The following is a 21,997-nucleotide window of genomic DNA, read 5'->3' as shown; positions in this document are numbered from 1 at the left end:
CATAAATGCATTTGACCAACTATGAGTCTAAATAAACTGAAGCTTTGGCTTTACCCTTTCCCACTCCTACACAGTGGACATTTAAGGCCGGCAAGTCAATTTTGGAATAAAAGTATTGGCGAAACAAATCTTTATTACACTTTGGTTAGGACACAAACACTATTGGCATAGAGGAAAAAGATGGAATAAAACCAATGAGTGAAAGTCAAGGGGGAAGAGAGCACAGGGAGATTAGAAAGGCAATACAGCCCAACTGAGTTCCATCCAGAAATCACCAATCCAAATGTTTGTTCAATAATTACAAGGTTTCATTCTCTGTCAGAAAAAGAAAAGTCCCAGGACAGTTAGCAAGAACCATATGTAAAAAAAAAACGTTTTGTCACTGAGATTTGGTCAGCGCGGTAAGTTTTGAAGTGAGTTTCCATGAAAGAAAGGGTGGTGGAGGGGCAGAGAGGGAATTCCAAAGCTTCGGATCAAAGAAGCTGAAGGCACGGTTACCAGTGGTGAAAATCGGATATGCACGAGAGGCTAGAATCAGAGGAGCACCAAGATCTCGAAAGCTTGTAACGCTCAAGGAGGTTGCAGAGACGGTGAGGTGTGAGGTCATCGAGAGATACAAAAGAACAGGTAGACGACATGCTAATCGAGGCTGTTGAACTACTGAGATAAGAAACGCTAATAACGGTTTGTAAAGAACTTCCAGACTTTAACCGTAAACTTGTATTTTGTTTAGTCCAAACCTGTGTGCTCTGTCCGACTTCCAGGGATTTAATTTAAAGCTGCACGTTACTACCATAAATTATTCTGCATTCCCTTCTTTTACGGGTGAAAATGCCCAAGTTCCTTCGCTGCTTACTCATAGCTCAGTCCTGAGCTAAAAGGGCCAGCCTCCTCTGTTATCATGTCCTTGGTCTAAAGTTTCCTTTTTATCTTGTTGAGAAGAATGAGACACAGCTCGCATGATATGTTCCAATCATCATAGCCTCCGATTCATGCTCCACTAAGCTGTCCATTTGGTATAATACTCTCATTTTGTTAATTTTTGCAAGTTAAATTTGGAGTTTATACATGCACATATAATCTGGGTTTCATGTTTTTGAGGTTAAGGCAATAAAACATGGTGACACCGCCCCACACCGCCCACTGATTTTAATATCTTTTTGAAAAGTATTCCTTCTGATTTTCCACTGGCCGCCTATCCCACTCCCTGTTCTGCCGAGGACTTGTTGGTTAATGTGTTAACAAAATCTTTTAATTCTGTTATGAAAGTTCTGAAACACAAATACTTAACTCAGAAAATGGCAAGTGAAGCTGAAGAGCAGAGTTCGAACAGAACCTTCGACTCTCCATTTCACAACCCTCCTTTGTTTTAATACTTGATCCCCACGAGGTACAAAACGAGGCTGATACGCTTCTTCTGAATATTTTAAGTACAGTGGGTAGCACTGTTGCTTCACAGTGCCAGGGTCCCAGGTTTGATTCCCGGATTGGGTCACTGTCTGGCTGGAGTCTGCACGTTCTCCCTGTGTCTGCGTGTGTTTCCTCCGGTTTCCTCCCACAAGTCCCGAAAGACGTGCTGTTAGGTGAATTGGACATTCTGAATTCTCCCTCAGTGTACCCGAACAGGCGCCAGAGTGTGACAACTGTGGATTTTCACAGTAACTTCATTGCAGTGTTAATGAAAGCCTACTTGTGATACTAATAAAGATTATTATTAGAAGGGAAGATTAAAGTTGAGGCGCAAAGCGACAATGAATGGATTTGGCACTAGCAAACAACTGGCTAAAATTAAACTCAACAAATGCTTGAATCTGGTAATTTTACATATGATGGCATCGACCATAAGACCATAGGAGCAGAAGTGGGCCATTCGGCCCATTGAGACTACTCTGCTGACTATTCAAACATGGCTGATATGTTCCTCATCCCCAATCTCCTGCCTTCTCCCCATAACACCTGATCCCCTTATTAACCTATCTATCTCTGTCTTAAAGAAACTCAGTGATTTGACCTCCACAGCCTTCTGCGGCAAAGAGTTCCACAGATTCACCACTCTCTGGCTGAAGAAATTCCTCCTCATCTGCTTTACAGGATCGTCCCTTCAGTCTGATGCTGTGCCCTCACGTTCTACTTTCTCACTAGTAGTGGAAACATGCTCTCCACATTCATTCTATCTAGGCCTCTCAGTATTCTATGTTTCAATTATCCTTCTAAACTCCATTGAGTACAGACCGAGGGTCCCCAACCGCTCCTCATATGATTCCTTCATTCCAGGATTAATTTGTGTGAACCTCCTCTGGACCCTCTCCATGGTCAGCACATCCTTCCTTACATACAGTGCCCAAACCTGCTCACAATATTCCAAATAAGGTCTGACCAGAGCCGTATATAACCTCAACAGTACATCCTTGCTCTTGTATTTTAGCCCACTCGACATGAATGCCAACATTGCATTTGCCTCCCTAACTGCCAACTTAACCTGCAAGTTAACCGTAAGAGAATCCAGAACTAGGGCTCTCAAGTCCCTTTGTGCTTATGATTTCCGAAGCCTTTTCCCATTTATAAAAGTCTATGCCTCTATGCTTCCTACCAAAGTGCATAACCTCACACTTTTCCAAATTGTATTCCATTTGCCACTTCTTTGCTCATTCTCCTAGCCTGCCCAGGTCCTTCAGCAGCCTCTCTGCTTCCTCAACACAACCTGTCCCTCTATATGTCTTTGTATCACCTGAAAACTTAGCAACAATGCCCTCAGTTCCTTCTTCCCCAGATCATTAATGTATATCGTCAATAGCTGTAGTCCGAACATTGACCCCCTGCAAAACACCATTAGTCACCTGCTGCCATTCTGAATAGGACCCCTTTATCCTCACTCTCTGTCTTCTGCCAGGCAGTCAATCCTCTATCCATGCCACGACCTTGCCCCTGACACCATGAGCTCTTATCTTATTAGCAGCCTCCTGTATGTCACCTTTTCAAAGGTTCTTCTGGAAATCCAAATAGATCACGTCCACTGGTTGTCCTTTGTCTAACTTCTTCATTACCTCCTCAAAGAATTCTAACAGAAGAATTCTATGGCACACTTTAGAAATTGCTGCTTACTGACCTGTATCCTAGCCCAGCTGCCTGCCAACCTGTGACCAATGTCTTAGAAGGAAAACCTTTGCACCTTTTTTCGTGTGAAATCGCCAAGGGAGGGATGTGGAAGAGAGCATGTGATCAGGATTACACGGGTAGTTATTTTACACAACCCTATGCAAACATTGGATGAACACATGTGCTAACAAAAACTGGCTCCATTATTGTAGCAAAAACAAGAGCTGAAAACTGGGCTGTTGTCATAAAACAGCTGGTGTAGTAATGTGGCCGAAGAGAGCTGTCGGCCAGCATTGCCCTCCTGTGCTCCAAACTACAGGAGAGTCAAAAGGAAAGGTGTCTGCAAGTTCACATCTTACAACTCCTCAGCACTGTGGGCTGACACACAAGCTCAGCCCTGCACATTTATTCCAAATCGTCACAGGCTCATAGGCAGAGACCCTGCTCCATTTCTCAGGAACAATACTGTACTAGCACGACTATAATTCCCATTTTAAACACTAGTACTGTCCAGCTCACTTTAAATTTACTTCTGAATTACTGCAAAGATATCAGTATCTGGGAAACCATGACAAATTATGCAGGATAATTAGTAAAAAGGCACGCACATATTGTGGCTGAAGTCTTAAATGGACGTCTGAATTCAAGCCAGTGAGTAACAAATCGGAATTCTTTCTCCCTGAAAACTCACCATGGTGGCTAGCTATCTCACTGATCAGCATGAGAGTTTCTCAGTATGTCTGAGCTTAGACACTGAATCAGGATGTATTTTAGGTTTGCCCCCGACCCCAGTGCATCTCATCACTTTCAGTGGAACAATGCACACTGTTGGAACCCTTAAAGACATGTATCCACCGCCAATGACTCCGTTGGCATCATTTTGACTCGAAACTGTGCTTCCAATCCCACACCCTTCTCATTACAAAACTGCTCATTGCCACATCCGCAGCAATGCCTTGCCTCAGCGCTCGTGTCTTCTTTCCCCACCTCCGGATTCAATGATTCCAATACAATCCTTGCTGGCCTTCTTGTCTGTGTGCCATGAATTCCACCATGTCCAAAATGCAGCTGCTGTCCTGCATTTAATTTAAAGCTCTCAACTTCAAGTCCCTCTTTCAAAATTGCTCAGCTTACCATTGCTTTGTACGGGCGAGTAATTGCAGTCATTACACGTGACACTCAGGCACTCGAATCACAATTTCGGCGTCGATTCCTGATCCACGCTAAGCTTGTTGATTTGAGACTGCAGTTCAGGCATTGCAATTGGCTTCAACCCTTGGACTGGAGAGGGGGAACATACAGCTAAGGGCACCTCCTGCTCCTGATCCCAATCCAATTGTTAGATCATAAGTATTTAAGGATGCGAGCTGAGGGCATGATTGAGCTTGTCTGTGATGCCACCGGCAGTTCAATAACCTCACTGTCTGTGCCCATGCACAAAGAAAGACCGATTGAGTGCAATGCTGGTGGCCAGCTGCAGCCCTCAGGATGATTCAGCACTTGCAGGCAAAGGAAGCCAAGAAACATTTTTTTACATCATGAATTACACACAGGTAAATCATTTTATCTTCAAAGGCTAAGACAGTTTTGCAGCTTCTCAGTGACTCAACCCAAAAAGGCAAGATGAGCAGCAGACAGTGCAGCTCGCAGTCCTCTGTGCAGCGTTAATCTTCTTTTGCTGACCAGGTAGTTCACTGAAGGAGTTTGCTGCAGAATGCTGCAGGCTCTTGAATGCTGAATGGACAGAGGCAGTGTTAGCTTGTGCAATGTCACTGGAAGACAGGATGATCAGTCGAGAATTATGAATGAATCCAAAATCGAACATGGACAAATCATAATTTTTCACAATGGGCAAACTACAATTAACAATCATGCTTCAAATCTAGATTAATTTGATATGGTCACTGTCTCACTATCTCCTAATTTCTGAACCTTCTTGTCAGATGTCACCTGGCATTGCCGAGGTGCAGTGTCAAGGAGACCAAAGACCTGCGTTTGCCTCAAATGTGTTATTATTTATTAACCGAGATACTGGACATCAGTAGGCTGTTCAATCAAGGAGCTAACCACAACTAAGTTGCATTCCATCCTTGTCAGCGTCCACAAAGAAAATGTATATCTGATACAGGGGGCAGCTGGGAGTGAGAAACATTCGCACTGTACTGTTAAGTAAGTGTACCGTTGTATCCCCGACCACCACATTGGTCAAGACAGCCTCACCTGCAGATCAGGTTGAAACCAAGACTTTCCTGATCCATGCCTGCACGGTAGCACAGTGGTTAGCACTGTGGCTTCACAGCGCCAGGGACCCGGGTTCGATTCCCGGTTTGCGTCACTGTCTGTGCGGAGTCTGCACGTGTCTCCGTGGGTTTCCTCCGGTGCTCCGGTTTCTTCCCACGAATCCCGAAAGATGAGCTTGTTAGGTGAATTGGACATTCTGAATTCTCCCTAAGTGTACCCGAACAGGCACCGGAGTGTGGCAACTAGGAGATTTTCATAGTAACTTCATTGCAGTGTTAATGTAAGCCGACTGTGACACTAATAAAGATTATCGACATTCACAGGTGTACACTCACTGAACCACCTCGGGAGTTCAGAGAGACTTCTGGAAAGAAGGGCTCACGTTGAGCCCTGCAACGACAGTACAATCATCGAATTTCTACAGAGCAGAAGGATGCCATTCGGCCCATTGAGTCTGCACGGGTCCTCTGAAAGAGTTCCCCATTCCCCCGTCCTATGACCGTAACTCCACCTAATGGTACATCCCTGGACACTAAGGGCAATGTTATCATGGCCAATCCACCTAACCTGCACATCTGTTGACTCTATAACTGAAGTAGTTGTGCAGAAACAGCAGCCTAATGGGATAATTTGAAGGCATCCAGTCTCCCAATCAATGCTGACAACCTCAAGGCATATGAAAATCAATCCATGGCCTACATTTTGACCATCAGAAGTAAAGTGACTTTGGGCCACTGCCATTCAAGTTACTGGTGAAGCAAGTTCTGATTACACAATTGAATAATGCTTAATACACGAGAAAGAAGTGGATCTTTAAATTGCCAGACATTCTCGCTCTTTATCGGGGCAACAGTGATTAAGAAGGTGTGCACAACTTACTCTGGAGGTGAAGAAGGTGCATCCAAGAACCAAGGCTAACCAAGCACCAGACTGGACTAGCTGGCCACCTGTTTACTCCACCAGGTTCCCTCATGACGTTATGCTAGTTATGCCTCATTTATTAACATGTGCTGATCATAGAATTTACAGTGCAGAAGGAGGCCATTCGGCCCATCGAGTTTGCACCGGCCCTTACAAAGAGCACTGAAGCCCTATCCCCGTAACCCCCACTTTCTGGACACAAAGGGCAATTTAATATGGCCGATCCACCTAACCCGCACATCTTTGGATTGTGGGAGGAAACCGGAGCACCTGGAGGAAACCCACGCAGACACGGGGAGAATGTACAGACTTTGCACAGACAGTGACCCAGGAATCGAACATGGGACCCTGGCTCTGTGAAGCAACCGTGCTAAACACTATGCTACCCCTGGGATTAACTGACATTGGTGTACAACACAAAGCTCATATTGTCAGTTCAAACAATATCAGGTTTATTCAGTGTACCAGAGACATCAGTAACATTGAACTGAAGGTCACAACCATGAAGACAGACTTGGCTGGAGCCACTCTCACATCTCTATCTACAATTCGTAATTTCTATTTGAAGTTCCTTCCTCCGGCTCCTGTCAAAAATCCAATCGCGTCATAGGGCTATTTCAATAACTGGTCTCTTTCGGTGTTGGAAATGACTTTAACAGAGCGGGATAATGACTAACCACGGGCCATAACATTTACTCTTAAGTGTCATCCTTCTTTAAGATACAGAAATGGGGCATGAGAAAAATGGAAAAGTAAAATGAAATCGAATAGCCACCATATGCAAGTGCTCGTGTATGTTTAATTTTGACATTTCTTCGTCAAGGGATTTCATAAACAACTAACCGTTAACCTTTACTAGTGTCACAAGTAGGCTTACATTAACACTGCAATGAAGTTACTGCGAAAATCCCCTAGTCGCCACACTCCGGCGCCTATTCGGTTACAATGAGGGAGAATTCAGAATGTCCAATTCACCTAACAAGCACATCTTTTGGGACTTGTGGGAGGAAACCGGAGCACCCCGAGGAAACCCACACAGACTGGGAGAACGTGCAGACTGCGCACAGACAGTGACCCAAGCCGGGAATCGAACCTGGGTCCCTGGCGCTGTGAAGCAACAGTGCTAACCACTGTGCAGCCATGCTGCCCAACTAGAAAGAATCACATCTTTCCTCACCACGTCATCCTCCTTCTGACCATCTAACCCACATGGAGCAGAATGAAACCTGGAATCTCCCTTGGCCTGAGCAACTCAAGACGATCACTTCCTTTACTGACTAGTCTTTAAGGAACCTACTTCAAGGACTCTTTGTTTTTAACTCGCCGAAGGAACTTCTTACTGTAAAATAAAATTTTTACTTCAGAATGAAAACAAAGTTTGAGCAATCAAGCCCGCCCCTTTCAATTGGCCAAATGTAGATGTGAACCTCGTGTGCCTGTCCGATGCCCATCTGAACCCCATCAGCTGTGGTTCTTTGGCAATCTCATAGCTTCATGGGGCCCTCCATTTGCAGCCTTTCTGGCTCTGGGATGCTGACCATGCTGCGGTTTGGTGCCCCTTTTATTTGCTACTCAGAAATTAGAAGCACGGAATGCTATTAGGAAGCTGGTTTATGACACATTTAGTTTGCTCGATAATACTCTCCCCATTACTTAATCTCTTGAGTACAGGTGACATTCGCAGGTGACAGCTTTAGGAGGAAATTCAGAACAATCTTCCAATAGCCAAGGTGCTCAAATGAAACTCCAGGATTTAACATGACCATTCAAATTCCACAAATCACTGCTCCACAGGCTGGAACCACGTGGATCTGTAGATTGCTGGATCCACTATCATTCGATTGTTATTCTTACGACCTTCAGGCCGCTAGTGCACACTGCAGTGTACCCATGCCCTCCAGCATCCACAACCCTGCAAGGGGATCGACTCGCAACAGAGAAAGGTCAAACTCGGCACAACCTTGGTCTCAAGGCTCAGCCCCCGTTTTCAGCAAACTCACTAGGACACTCTGGGTGCATTTCAGTCTTGTGTTCTGGACTCGGAATGATTTAGTTTACACACACGTTTAGCAGGAATGCACAGCTGCAATGACTTCATACCAAAGCTAAACTTGCTGTATGAACAGGCTGCAAACCAAGTAGTTATTGAGAGTTATTTGATGCAGTTAATCAAAGCAGCCATTGTGAAATACTGGAGCAGAAAATTCAGATTAAACTGTTTGCAGCTCAAAAGCCTTTCGAAACGACTGAATAAGTCGATTATTTGCCATGGGAAGCAAATCTGTCGGCGTAAAATCATGACAAAGCTTCTCGATTACTCTTATGTTTTTATATTTTAAGATAACCATTCAACTATAAATAGGATGACTGCCGCAGTAACGCCAATGATGCTGAGAATTGGGTTAGAGTGCATCACAGCTTTACTGTAGCCTAAACAAGTCTTGCTCCAGCACTTTAATTAAATCGAAATGTTGATTGACATAAAGATGGTTGAAAAAACGTTCACTCCCGAGACGTCATCGCAAAAGGTTTGACTCGCAGCCTCCACAAACGAGCGTAAGGCTCACTATTGCAGAATCCCCACCATCAATTGCACAGGTTTTAACCGGCATGTCCTTGCACACTAACAACTTTTCCCAGCTTCCAAAAATACCTATAAACCCACCCCTTCAATCAACGCTTTGCTCACTTACTTAAACTCTTCTTTCAAATCCTCCTTGTATCCAGTCCTTTGGAACTTTCAAAGATGCAGCATTTTCGTTTACAGCAACCCCCCCTTCGGTATTTACACTTCAGCCAAGCTACAATACAATGCAGCTACTTTAAACGGAAGGTCATCGTGGTAAGACAAAGCTCTTCTTTTAATATATATATGTGCATCTTAAAACTGCAAACGAGCACATTTAGAGCGGGTCACATTTCCAACATTCCAAGCAAACCTCTGAGCCAGCTGAAGGGGGTCACTGACACAAAACGTGCGTCAGCACAGACACACAGCAGCTTAATTAGATACGGCAGCCTTTTCTATTTGGAATGCAAACAGGATGCAGGTCGACTGCCGAATGAATCTCATTCTCAGCGCCAGCTTCTAGACTGCTGGTGCCGATTTCCACTGTCAGGCTGAGTCAAGCTCTTTACCCACAGGGAAGGCAGGATAAAGGGGCAGCATTCGGGAAGCCTTCCCCACCCTGCCCAAAAGAAACATGGATGAAAAGAAAAGCAAAACATTGCAGATGCTGGAGAGCTGAAATAAAAACAGAAACACTGGAAACGCTCAGCAGGCCTGGCAGCATCTGGGGAGAGAGAAACAGAGTCAACACTTCAAGTTGAATACACCTGGAGTCATACATGACTCAAAATGTTAGGGGTGTTTCTCTCTTCACAGAAGCTGCCAGGCCTGCCTGGATAAGTGACAACAACAGATCGTCTGCATAAAGGGACAGCCTATGCTCCTTGCCCCCTCTCTCAATACATCTCCCCCATTCAGAGACTGAAGCGCGATGGCCAAAGGTTTGATTGCCAGCACGAACAACAATGGGGACAACGGGCATCCCAGCCGAAATACCCTGAGTTCGCGCATTAGTCTGGTCACTCGCCGTGGGGACACTGTACAACAGTTTCATCCAAGAGACAAATGTTAGTTCAAACGCAGACATCCCAGAACCTCAAGGAGGTACCTCCACTCCACCCGATCAAAAACGTTCCCACATGTACTCAATGTGCTGGCATCCACCACGCTTCTGGAGTAGTGAATTCCACAGATTCACGACCCTTGGAGAGAAACAATTTCTTCTCATCTCGGTTTTAAATCTGTCACTCCTTACCCTAAAACGATGACCACTCGTTCTAGATTGCCCCACAAGAGGAAGTATCTGCTTTACGTCTACTTTGTCAATACCATTTATCATTTTATATACCTCAATTAGATCTCCTGTCATTCTTTGAAACTCGCGACAGCATAAGCCTAAACTGCTCAATCGCTCTTCATAAGTCAATCCATCGTCTCTGGCATCAATCTCGTGAATCTCCTCTGAACTGCCTGCAATGCAACTACATCCCTCCTCAAATAAGAGGACCAAAACTATACTCAGCACTCCAGGTGCGGTCTCACCAATGCATTGCACAGTTGGCAGCAACACTTCCCTACTTTTTGTACTGTATCCCTTCAGCTGTAAAGGCCAAAATTCCATTTGGCTTCCTTATTACCTGCTGTACCTGCATACCAGTTTTCTGCGACAGGTAGTGGCGTTCTCATGCATCAGCTGCTCATCTTTCCAGGTCCGCAAGCTCAGAAGATGCTGTCAAAGCAGCCTTGGTGAGTTCCTGCAGTGCATCTTGTAGATGGTACAAGCTGCTGCATTGCTGATGGAGGGACTGAATGTTTAAGGTGGTAGATAGGATACCTTTTCTTGGATGATGTCAAGCTTTATGGGTGCTGTTAGAGATGCACTCATCCAGGCAAGTGACGACTATTCAAATACACTCCTGACTTGAGTCTTGTAGATGGTGGACAGGCTTTGGGGAATCGAGAGAAGAGTCGCTCGCCACAGGATTCTTAGTTTCCGACCTGCTCTTGTAGCCACGGTGTTTATGTGGCTAGTCCAGTTCAATTTTGGTCATGGTAAACCCCAGGATATTGGTGGGTAATTCAGCAATAGCAATGTCACTGAATGTCAAGGGTAGATGGTTAGATTCCCCCTTGTTAGAGAAGATCATTTCCTGGTATTTACATGGGTTTGAATGTCACTTGCCACTCATCAGCCAAATGTTGTCCAGGTCTTTCCAAGTGCAGATATCGACTGCTTCACATTCTGAGGTGTCACGAATGATGAACACTCTGTAATCATCAGCAAATATCTGGACTCCTGACCTTATGACAGCAGGAAGATCACAGATGAAGCAACAGAAGATGGTTAGGCCTAGGACACGACCCTAAGGAACACTTGCAATGATGTCCTGGGGCTGACCCCAGCCAGTGGAGAGCTTTTCCCATGACTTCCACTGACTTCAGGTTTGCCAAGGCTCAGTCAAATGCTGTCAAATGATGGGACAGTAATTAGTTGGATTGGACTTGTCCTGCTTTTTACGAACAGGATATACCCAGACAATTCTCCACAATGCCGGGCAGATTGCACTTGAGCAGTTTGACTCAGGCTGCGGTGAGTTCTGGAGCACAAGTCTTCAGTATTACAGCTGGGATTGCAATGGCTTAGAATCTTTGCAATGGACTCAATTCAGCTGGCTGAAAATTGTCAGCTGTGATGCTGGGAATCTCAAGGGTCCCAGATGAATCATCCACCCAGCACCTCTGACTGGAGATGGTTGAAAATAAGGCCATAAGACATAAGGGCAGAAATAGGCCATTGGGCCCATCGAGGCTGCTCCGCCATTCAATGAGATGATGACCAATCTGAGATAATCCTCAACACCACTTTCCAGCCTTACCCCCGTAACTCTGGATTCCCTTACAGATTAAAAAGTCTGACTATCTCAGCCTTGAACATACTTAACGACCCTCAGCCTCTACAGCTCTCTGTGGTAAAGAATTCCACAGACTCACTAGTCTCAGAGAAGAAATCCCTCCTCATCTCTGTCTTAAATGGGTGATCCTTTACTCTGAGATTATGCCCTCTGGTCCTAGACTCTCCCACAAGGGGAAACAACCTCACAGCATCTACCCTGTCAAGCCCCCTGAGAATCCTAGATGTCTCAATAAGGTGGCCTCTCATTCTTCTAAACTCCAATGAGTGAAGTCCCAACCTACCCAACCTCTCCTGATATAAAAATCCCTGGATCAATTTGGTGAACCTTCCATGGACTGCCTCCAATGCCAGTATATCTTTCCTTAGATAAGGGGAGCAAAACTGTTCACAGTATTCCAGGTGTGGTCTAACTGATGCCTTATATAGTTCTAACAAATACTTCACTTTTGTACTTTGCACTGTTGTGCTGGGCTCGCCCACCATTGAGGATAGGGGTGTTTGTGGAAGCTTCTCTTCCAGTTAGTTGCTTAATTGTCCACCACCATTGAAATGAAGGATGTCGCAGTATAACTAGTACAAAAGGTGAAGTCACACGGGATCAGGGGTGAGCTGGCAAGGTGGATACAGAACTGGCTAGGCCATAGAAGGCAGAGAGTAGCAATGGAGGGATGCTTTTCTAATTGGAGGGCTGTGACCAGTGGTGTTCCACAGGGATCAGTGCTGGAACCTTTGCTCTTTGTAGTATATATAAATGATTTGGAGGAAAATGTAACTGGTCTGATTAGTAAGTTTGCAGACGACACAAAGGTTGGTGGAATTGCGGATAGCGATGAGGACTGTCGGAGGATACAGCAGGATTTAGATTGTCTGGAGACTTGGGCGGAGAGATGGCAGATGGAGTTTAATCCGGACAAATGTGAGGTAATGCATTTTGGAAGGTCTAATGCAGGTAGGGAATATACAGTGAATGGTAGAACCCTCAAGAGTATTGAAAGTCAAAGAGACCTAGGAGTACAGGTCCACAGGTCATTGAAAGGGGCAACACAGGTGGAGAAGGTAGTCAAGAAGGCATACGGCATGCTTGCCTTCATTGGCCGGGGCATTGAGTATAAGAATTGGCAAGTCATGTTGCAGCTGTATAGAACCTTAGTTAGGCCACACTTGGAGTATAGTGTTCAATTCTGGTCGCCACACTACCAGAAGGATGTGGAGGCTTTAGAGAGGGTGCAGAAGAGATTTACCAGAATGTTGCCTGGTATGGGGGGCATTAGCTATGAGGAGCGGTTGAATAAACTCGGTTTGTTCTCACTGGAACGAAGGAGGTTGAGGGGAGACCTGATAGAGGTATACAAAATTATGAGGGGCATAGACAGAGTGGATAGTCAGAGGCTTTTCCCCAGGGTAGAGGGGTCAATTACTAGGGGGCATAGGTTTTAAGGTGAGAGGGGCAAGGTTTAGAGTAGATGTACGAGGCAAGTTTTTTACGCAGAGGGTAGTGGGTGCCTGGAACTCGCTACCGGAGGAGGTAGTGGAAGCAGGGACGATAGTGACATTGAAGGGGCATCTTGACAAATACATGAATAGGATGGGAATAGAAGGATACAGACCCAGGAAGTGTAGAAGATTGTAGTTTAGTCGGGCAGCATGGTCGGCACGGGCTTGGAGGGCCGAAGGGCCTGTTCCTGTGCTGTACATTTCTTTGTTCTTTTATAACGCAAGATCATAACATAACTAGGAGCAGGACTAGGCAATTCAGCCCCTCGAGCCTGCTGCGCCATTCAATACAATAAGCGCTTTGATTTGACCCCTTGATTGTAGATTGACAGCCCCACAAACCAAAAAAGATGTGCGGGGTCGGTGGATTGGCCCTACTAAATTTCCCCTTAATTGGGGGGAAAAAAGGAATTGGGCACTCTAAATCGTTTTCTAAAAAAGATTGATTGGCTGTTTAGCACAGGGCTAAATCGCCGGCTTTTAAAGCAGACCAAGGCAGGCCAGCAGCACGATTCAATTCCCGTACCAGCCTCCCCGAACAAGCGCCGTAATGTGGCGACTAGGGGCTTTTCACAGTAACTTCATTTGAAGCCTACTTGTGACAATAAGCGATTTTCATTGTCTATTGGCTTTGCTCTTGCGGATGCTACACTTCCTTTCTGCAAGTTTCACAAAAATGTCTATGAGGAAATTCATTTTGCGGGCTTTCCAATTTTTAAAAGAAATTCCCCAAAGTAAAAGCTGCCTCAAGAGAGAGTTTCCAATCACGTAAAGGCGTATTAAAATTAAAGAGCAAATAATAATTATCCAACAAAATCCAAAAACGGAATCTTTACCTCATACAAAAATGAAGCATGGTCTTGGGAACTGCCAATTCTATCCCGCGAGGGTAACGTCAGACCAGCGATGCAAGGTTCTGCCATAGGTTTTCACACAGCTGAACACACCGATACTCAACACGCAGGTTTTTGGGCTAATGGGGCAGGTTGTCCCATGAGGTAACGGGATCCAGAGTTCAGGGTTTGATTCCTTTCTTTAAGACATTGTGACTCAGCTTGATGAATGTGTTTTCGGCATTCTAAATAACCGGGCACAATGGTGAGGCACTGGTGCCTCACAGCGCCAGGGACCCGGGTTCAATTACAGGCCCTGGGGCGTTGTGAGTGGAGTTTTCACATTCTCCCCCCGTCTGCGTGGGTTTCCTCCGGGTACTCCGGTTTACTGTCCAAAAATGTGCAGGTTAGATGGATTGACCATGCTAAGATTGCCCCTTGTTGTAGAAGGATGTGCAGGTCGTGTGGAGTTAAGCGTATGGGGCAGGGATAGTTGGCCTACGTAGGGTGCTCTCTCAGCGGGTTGGTGCAGACTCGATAGGCCGAATGGCCTCCTACAGCTCTGTAGTCATTATGTAGTCATAGGTACTTTTTATTTTAGGTGTGCCAGTGCTACATCTGACATGCCCTCCAGCACTCCTTATTGAAACAGGGTTGTCCACTGGCTTGATGGTAATGATAAGACAAATTGAAGCTGAATACAGTGACTGTGACTGAATACAGATATCACCTAACCTGAGTATTTCCAGCAATTTGTTTTTAATTTCGGACTTCCAAGATCCACAGTATTTTGTTTCTGTGATATAAGCACATAATATCATTGGGATCAAAATGTCCCTTAGCCCAACAACAAAATCCAAGCAATTTTGAAACAATCTTTGGTGAAGTACTGATTTTTAAAAAACGTTCCAGATTTTTCACAAGCGACACCACTAAAGATTTATTGGCAATTCACAAAACTTACACATGGTGGTAAGAGTTTTGTGTGTGTCAATTTTCCAATGAGATGCACTTTAACCGCTATTTAACACATTCCGTGTCACACACCCTTTATACATACATACACACCTCTGTGCATGTTTGTTAACCTTGAATGGGTTTGGAATTGGTCATTCTCACTGATTAGAAACGTCACCAATATTTTAACCCCACTCGTGTTAGTTATCATGCTGTCAGTGGCCCTCCTCTAATATCCTTCCTGATGAATCTTCACTCTCATTTTCCCTGAGATTAAGGGACAGCCGCCCGGTTACTGGGGTTCTCTCCCCATCAGTCCCTGTCCATTATTGTGGCCTTTCTATTGACTTTTTTCATTGTTGGAGATTTCTCACTCTCTCTCCAACCTCATTTCTTGGGGCTTCTCGTTCTACTCTATCCTATCTTTTTTTTGATATAAATTTAGAGTACCCAATTATTTATTTTTTCCAATGAAGGGGCAATTTAGTGTGTTCAATCCACCTAGCTTGCACATCTTTGGGTTGAGGGGGCGAAACCCACGCAAACAGGAGAATGTGCAAACTCCACACAGACAGTGACCCACAGCCGGGATCGAACCTGGGTCCTCGGCGCCTTGAGGCACCAGGGCTAACCCACTGCGCTACCGTGCTGCCCCTCTATCCTATCTTTTGAAGATTTTCTAAATTACAGCTGCTCACCCTCAATATCTTCCTTTTTTGTGTTTCTGTCAAAGTCTGCCCTTTGTCCTGATTCTCACCCTCACCATTTCTGGGAGTGTCTCTCTCTCTCTATCCCTCTATTCTCTCTATCCTCTATTTCTCTCTCAATCTCTGTTCTTCACTGCACACACTCTCTCACTCTATCCCCCTCATTCACTCTCCCTCCCTCCCTCCCTCATCCCCTCACCCTCTCACTCCCTCCCTCCCTCACCCTCTCACTCACTCCCTCCCTCCCTCACCCTCTCACTCCCTCCCACTCACTCCCTCCCTCACCCTCTCACTCACTCCCTCCCTCATCCCCTCACCCCCTTCCCTCACCCTCTCACTCCCTCCCTCACCCTCTCACTCCCGCCCTCACCCTCTCACTCCCGCCCTCACCCTCTCACTCCCGCCCTCACCCTCTCACTCCCTCCCTCACTCCCGGCGGTGCCAGCCCGGGAGCTCAGATTCCCCCGGTTGCCCCGCACGGCCCAGGCCGCACTCACCTCCGGCCGCTCCTCAGGACATGCTGCGGCTCTCAGCAATAGCCAAAGGCCCCAGCTTCACAATCTGCCACCGACAGACCCTTCACCCACATGCCATCCTGCCGCCGCCGGCTCGGCCTCACCGGAGCTGCCTGACACTCAGCGCGGACACTCCGAACTGCATGGAAGAGGCGGATCTCCCTGCGCCTACTCCTCCCTGCCGCGCGGTGGCGCTGCGCCCGCTCCTCCCAGCCACATAGTGGCGATGTGTGTGCTCCTCCTCGCCGCAGCGGGATGCTGTGTCCACTCCTCCCAGCCGCACGATGCTGTGTCCACTCCTCCCAGCAGACAGTGGCGCTATGTCCACTCCTCCCAGCCGCACGGGGCCGCTGTGTGCGCTCCTCCCAGCCGCACGGGGCCGCTGTGTGCGCTCCTCCCAGCCGCACGGGGCCGCTGTGTGCGCTCCTCCCAGCCGCACGGGGCCGCTGTGTGCGCTCCTCCCAGCCGCACGGGGCCGCTGTGTGCGCTCCTCCCAGCCGCACGGGGCCGCTGTGTGCGCTCCTCCCAGCCGCACGGGGCCGCTGTGTGCGCTCCTCCCAGCCGCACGGGGCCGCTGTGTGCGCTCCTCCCAGCCGCACGGGGCCGCTGTGTGTGCTCCTCCCAGCCGCATTATGTCGCTGTCCTGGGCTCCGACCAATTTAATTTTAATTTGTTTAATCTGATGGGATCTGGAAGTTATTAATTTACTTTTGCATTTTAAAATTGTAAACAGGTAACCCCGAGATGGAGAGCGCGCTCCGTGTTATTGGCGGGTGTTATTCCCGTGTCCTTGCGGCCTACCTCACACTTCAAGATGGCGGCTGTGGGCAGGCTCTGAGCAGCCGGCAGCCCAGTCTGAGCCAGGAGGGGGTTAATGGTGCTTCATTCCAAACACCATGGAGGTGAACGTGCACCAATGGAGAGGGGAACAGGTAACGGTGTCGCTGATTAATGCTTTACCCCAATACCAGCCCCTAAACGCTTGCTCGATTCGCCTTTCTTCAAATAATACAAAACCTGCCTCCTCATTACAACATTACTTCGCTTCACTCCTTCATCTCTGCAACCAACAAGCCCCGTCCCTCCCTCCACTCTTCTGGGGCATGGGTTATTGTACCTGCTCTCCTTGTACTCTCTATTGTTGGCAAAATAAGCCCTGTTCAAGGTACATTGCAGCACAATTTAGAAGTTGCAAGTTACTTGGTGCAATACAGATCAGCCAAGGTTGCATTGTCTCAAACGTTGTCTGTGTGCAGCCCCAGAGGGTTTCACAGTGGTTCCGGCCACACGGCTTTGCTCTGGTGTAGTGACCCTGAATTCAAGCGTGGCCTTTGGCAACTGCACCAAGCTTCAGTGTGTCCCTCGACGTGCAATCCGAGACCTTGGGATGTGTGAGTCTGCAACATTTGTTTGCGGATAGCACTTTGTACTGACAGACCATCCAAGTTTCGGGTGCATTCAAGGGTCTCTTCCACCGAGTTAATAGCTTTCTAATAATAATAATCTTTATTATTGTCACAAGTAGGCTTACATTAACACTGCAATGACGTTACTGTGAAAATCCCCTATTCGCCATACTCCGCAGCCTGTTTGGGTGCACTGAGGGAGAATTCAGAATGTCCAATTCACCTAACAAAGCACGTTTTTCAGGATTTGTGGGCGGAAACCCAGGCAGACATGGGGAGAACGTGCAGACTCTGCACAGATAGTGACCCAAATGGGAATCGAACCTGGGACCCTGGCGCTGTGAAGCAACAGTACTAACCATTGTGCTACCGTACTGCCTGGAGCAGTCAATATTTATTTCTGTGTCTGTCTCTGGGAATAGTCCATAAAGTGCAGAGCCCTGAGTTATGACAAAAAGCATTACATCTCTCTCCAGACTCTTTTGGTTAATGCACATTCCAGACGGAGGCGGGTGATGGTTTCCTCCTGACCGCAGTTGCCACGAGATCAGTGGGCACTAGCTGCCATGGATTTGAATCCATGTCCCCAGACCATTAGCCTGGGCTTCCAGATTACCAGCCTGATGATATTACCACAACGCCAGTGTCTTCCCCACTATGGGCATCTGTCCACCCAACCAAGCTTTATGAACTACTGAGTTGATTTGGAAAGAGTGTTCAGGACAAATGTTTGCAACGAACAAGAAAAACAGCTTAATGAGAATGCTGATGCTGGCTTTTGACTGCACTGTATTTTCTGGAGGAAATGTTCACTGTCCACAAATAATAGATCAGTGACTTGTTGATGATGTCGCTTTCCAGAACAGCGCTGCTGACATGTCTTCATTCTTGCTTCCCACCCACTGTGGTCGACAGGGCCCCCAACCATGCCTGACCCATCTTCCGCACCTCTGCTCTCACCCACTCTCCTCCCTCCCCCTTGTCCTCACTTTTCACCACACCAACCTCCACAATCAAAGAATCAGACTCCGCCAGTTCCGCCAACTCCAGCATGATTCCACCACCAAACACATCTTCCCCTCACTCCGCTTGTCAGCATTTTACAGGGGCCGTTCCCTCTTGGATAAACTGGTCCACTCCTCCATCACCCCCAACACCTCGCCATCTTCCTACGGCACCCTTTACCTCCTCCCTGCTCACCATCTCGGGCCCTAAACACTCTTTTCAAGTGAGGCAGCAATTCACGTGCGCCTCCTTCAATCTGGTCTATTGCATTCCCTGCTCCCAGTGGGGTCTACTCTCCATTGGAGAGACTAAACGCAGACTGGGTGACCCCCCGGTCCATCCACAAGCAGGACCCAGACCTTCCTGTCACTTGCTATTTCAACTCACCGTCCTGCTCACACATCCACATGTCCTCCTTGGCCTGCTGCAATGTTCCAGTGAAGCCCAGCACAAACTGAAGGAACAGCATCTTGTCCAGCCCCACCACTCCACACCTCCCCACTACAGTAGAAATCTGATCCTACTCCAGTTCTCTCCAGCTTTGACAAAGAGTCATCCAGACGTGAAATGTTAGCTCCCTTCTCTCTCCATAGATGCTACCAGACCTGCTCAGATTGTCCAGTATTTTCTGTTTTTGTTTCAGATTCCAGCATCCGCAGTAATTTGCTTTTATCATTATTTTATAAATTAACTTATGCTTATGTTGTATTTATTGCATTTTGTTTGATTGTTGTGTTTTGCAGTCCTTCTTCCACAGGTTACTTCAATGGTTGGATATTCTGGACCCGACAACATTATTAGCATCAAATGTAAGCAGAGTTTTATTTAAAACCGAGTTGATTACACATAGTGTTATGAATAATCGTATGTGCTTGTTTTTATTGAAGGGGTTCAAATGTTTTTTAATGATCTGAAATTCTCTTTGTTGCTGCCACACCTGTCCATGGCCTCGTCCCTCCCTGTTTCTGTCATCTCTTCTAGCTCCACGAGCCTCCGAGAGATCTACGCTCCTCCGATTCTGGTCTCTTGAGAACCCCAATTCGAGTTGCTGCACCATCAGCTGCCTGGGTGCTAAGCTCCCTAAATCTTTCCGCCTCCCTATCTCATTTGTCTACTTTAAAACATTCCTCAAAACCCATCTTTGATCAAACCCTGGTTCATCTGTCCTTCATAACGCCTGATGCTGTTCAATGTCAAGCTTTGCTTTATAATGCTCCTTTGAAACGCCTTGAGATGTTTAATACATTTAAGGGGCTAAATAAGTACAAGTTGCTGCTGTGAACCAGTGGGTGTCACGGTACCGATACTCTATAATCTTTATAATTGTCACAAGTAGGTTTACATTAGCACTGCAATGAAGTTACTGTGAAAATCCCCTAGTCGCCACATTCCGGCGCCTGTTCGGGTACTCAGAGGGAGAATTCAGAATGTCCAATTCACTTAACAAGCACATCTTTCAGGACTTGTGGGAGGAAACCGGAGCACCCGGAGGAAATGCACGCAGACACTGGGAGAACGTGCAGATTCCACACAGACAGTGACTCCAGCCAGGAATCGAACCTTGGCCCCTGCCGTTGTGAAGCAATAGTGCTAACCACTGTGCACCTGTGCCGCCCATCTAACCTTTTGTCATCTGTGACTTTTAATTGATCTCCTCATAAAACAGAGTGTTGAGTGATCGTCCCACAACTCGACTTCACCAATCTTGGTTTCCAACCACTGGAAAGAGGAAGTGAAGTATTTGGGTATGGGACAGTCCCGACATGTGTCGAAGAAGTGAAAGTGCACTCAAATGAAGTCGCAAGTGATGGCCCGAGTCCCTTTAATCTGCTGAAACATGAGGCAGTGAGTGTCAATTTTATATTAATTGTGTTTAGTTGTAGGCAGGTGGTGGCCATTAACTGGGGACTCACTTGTGCTTCTCGGCCTCTTGGCTAAGATCCAGCGTAGGACCTGGTGTGAGAACACCTGTTCCTGACAGCTTGGATCTAGTGTGTCTCTTGTGGGGCACCATCAATTGGATTCAATTTGAATTTGTTTTTGGAGGGAGCAAGGGGATGGATTAAGGGCTTGTCTTGTCCACTCTCCGCATTGGCTTTGTAAACTCTGAGAAAGGAATATTAATAGGAGCAGACTGATACTGTGATTGTTCGGTTCAGATGTTCATGCGAGTAATGTGCATCTCTCTAAGTAAATGCCTATGAACGTATGTAAAGATTGGCTCCAGTCCCATACTTCATCTCTTGGCTTAATAGCATGTAATAGAACCTCCCTCAAGCATCGCACTGTTATTACAGCTCTCTATCGAAATAGAAAGAAAGCTTTCGTTGGTTTGTAAATGTTTTCACATACTCCAATTCAGTGTTTTATATCTAAATCCCACAGGAAAGACATGCATTTTTATAGCACCCTTCACAGCCGCGGGAAGTTCCTTGCAGCAAATCAAATACTTTTTAATTATAATCTCTGTTGCAATCTAGAACAACATCAGTTTGCACACAGCAAGATCCCACAAACTTAATGAGTTAAATAACCAGACTGGATAAGTTTTAAATATGACCAATACATTCATATCAAAGTTACTCATTTCATGCTGGCTTCTTCTAAGCTAATGGAGCATCTGATTAAACATCTGATTTTTTGCAAACCTATCTCAACAGTAGCAAGAAATCTAAATGGCCTCATGATTTAAATTTCTTTCACGGGGTGTGGGCGTCGCTGACTAGGCCAACATTTGTTTTCTATCCCGAATCGCCCTTGAGAAGGTGGCGGGCGGGGAGCTGCCTTCTTGGAACGTCTGGTACACCCACAGTGCTGTTGGGGAGGGAGTTCCAGGATTTTGACCCAGCGACAGTGAAGGAACGCTGATATTTTCCAAATCAGGATTGAGTGGCTTGGAGGGGAATTTGCAGGTGATGGTGTTCCCACGTGTCTGCTGCCCTTGTCCTTCTAGATGTTAGCAGTGGTGGGTTTGGACAGTGCTGCCTAAGGAGCCTCGGTGAGTTCCTGTCATGCATTTTGTAGTTGGTTCTCACGGCTGCCCTTGTGTGTCGGTGGTGGAGGGAGGGAATGTTTGTGGAAGGGGTGCCAATCAAGTGGCCTGATTTGTCCTGGATGGTGTCGAGCATCTTTGAATGTTGTTGAAGCTGCACTCATCCAGGCAAATGGAGATTTCCATCACATTCCTGTCTTGAGTCTTGTAGATTGTGGAGAAGCTTTTGGGAATCAGGAGGTGAATTACTCGCTACAGAATTCCCAGCATCTGACCTGCCCTTGTAGCCACAGTATTTATATGGCTCGTCCAGTTCAGTTTCTGGTCAATGGTAACCCAGAGAATTT

At 46.5% G+C, this 21,997-nt stretch overlaps 2 protein-coding genes across 6 annotated transcripts in view; one reads left to right on the top strand and one right to left on the bottom strand.

Annotated features, from left to right (window-relative positions):
- The window catches only part of gpam (glycerol-3-phosphate acyltransferase, mitochondrial), an 86,492-nt gene extending 69,999 nt beyond the window's left edge, over positions 1-16,493 (bottom strand). Inside the window, exon 1 of one of the 4 annotated variants that reach the window (XM_072479506.1) lies at positions 16,230-16,493. The gene's annotated coding sequence lies outside the window, so the exon portion shown is untranslated. Of the gene's footprint in view, positions 1-740; positions 855-8,951; positions 9,104-14,803; positions 14,861-16,229 lie in introns of those variants that run through there. The other 3 variants (XM_072479509.1, XM_072479508.1, XM_072479507.1) reach the window with 3 other exon arrangements.
- A 352-nt stretch (positions 16,494-16,845) lies between these two features.
- The window catches only part of sfxn4 (sideroflexin 4), a 36,359-nt gene continuing 31,207 nt past the window's right edge, over positions 16,846-21,997 (top strand). The window contains exons 1-2 of one of the 2 annotated variants that reach the window (XM_072479513.1): positions 16,846-17,179; positions 19,402-19,467. In XM_072479513.1, coding sequence (XP_072335614.1) covers positions 17,144-17,179; positions 19,402-19,467 — 102 coding nt within the window. In that variant the 5' untranslated portion in view covers positions 16,846-17,143. The remainder of the gene's footprint in view (positions 17,180-19,401; positions 19,468-21,997) is intronic. The other variant, XM_072479512.1, reaches the window with a different exon arrangement.

Source organism: Scyliorhinus torazame, chromosome 16 (genome assembly GCF_047496885.1).
Source record: "Scyliorhinus torazame isolate Kashiwa2021f chromosome 16, sScyTor2.1, whole genome shotgun sequence".
Classification (NCBI taxonomy): Eukaryota; Metazoa; Chordata; class Chondrichthyes; order Carcharhiniformes; family Scyliorhinidae; genus Scyliorhinus; species Scyliorhinus torazame.
Note: the sequence above shows the minus strand (reverse complement) of the source record. Positions and strands in the feature narration are given on the sequence as shown.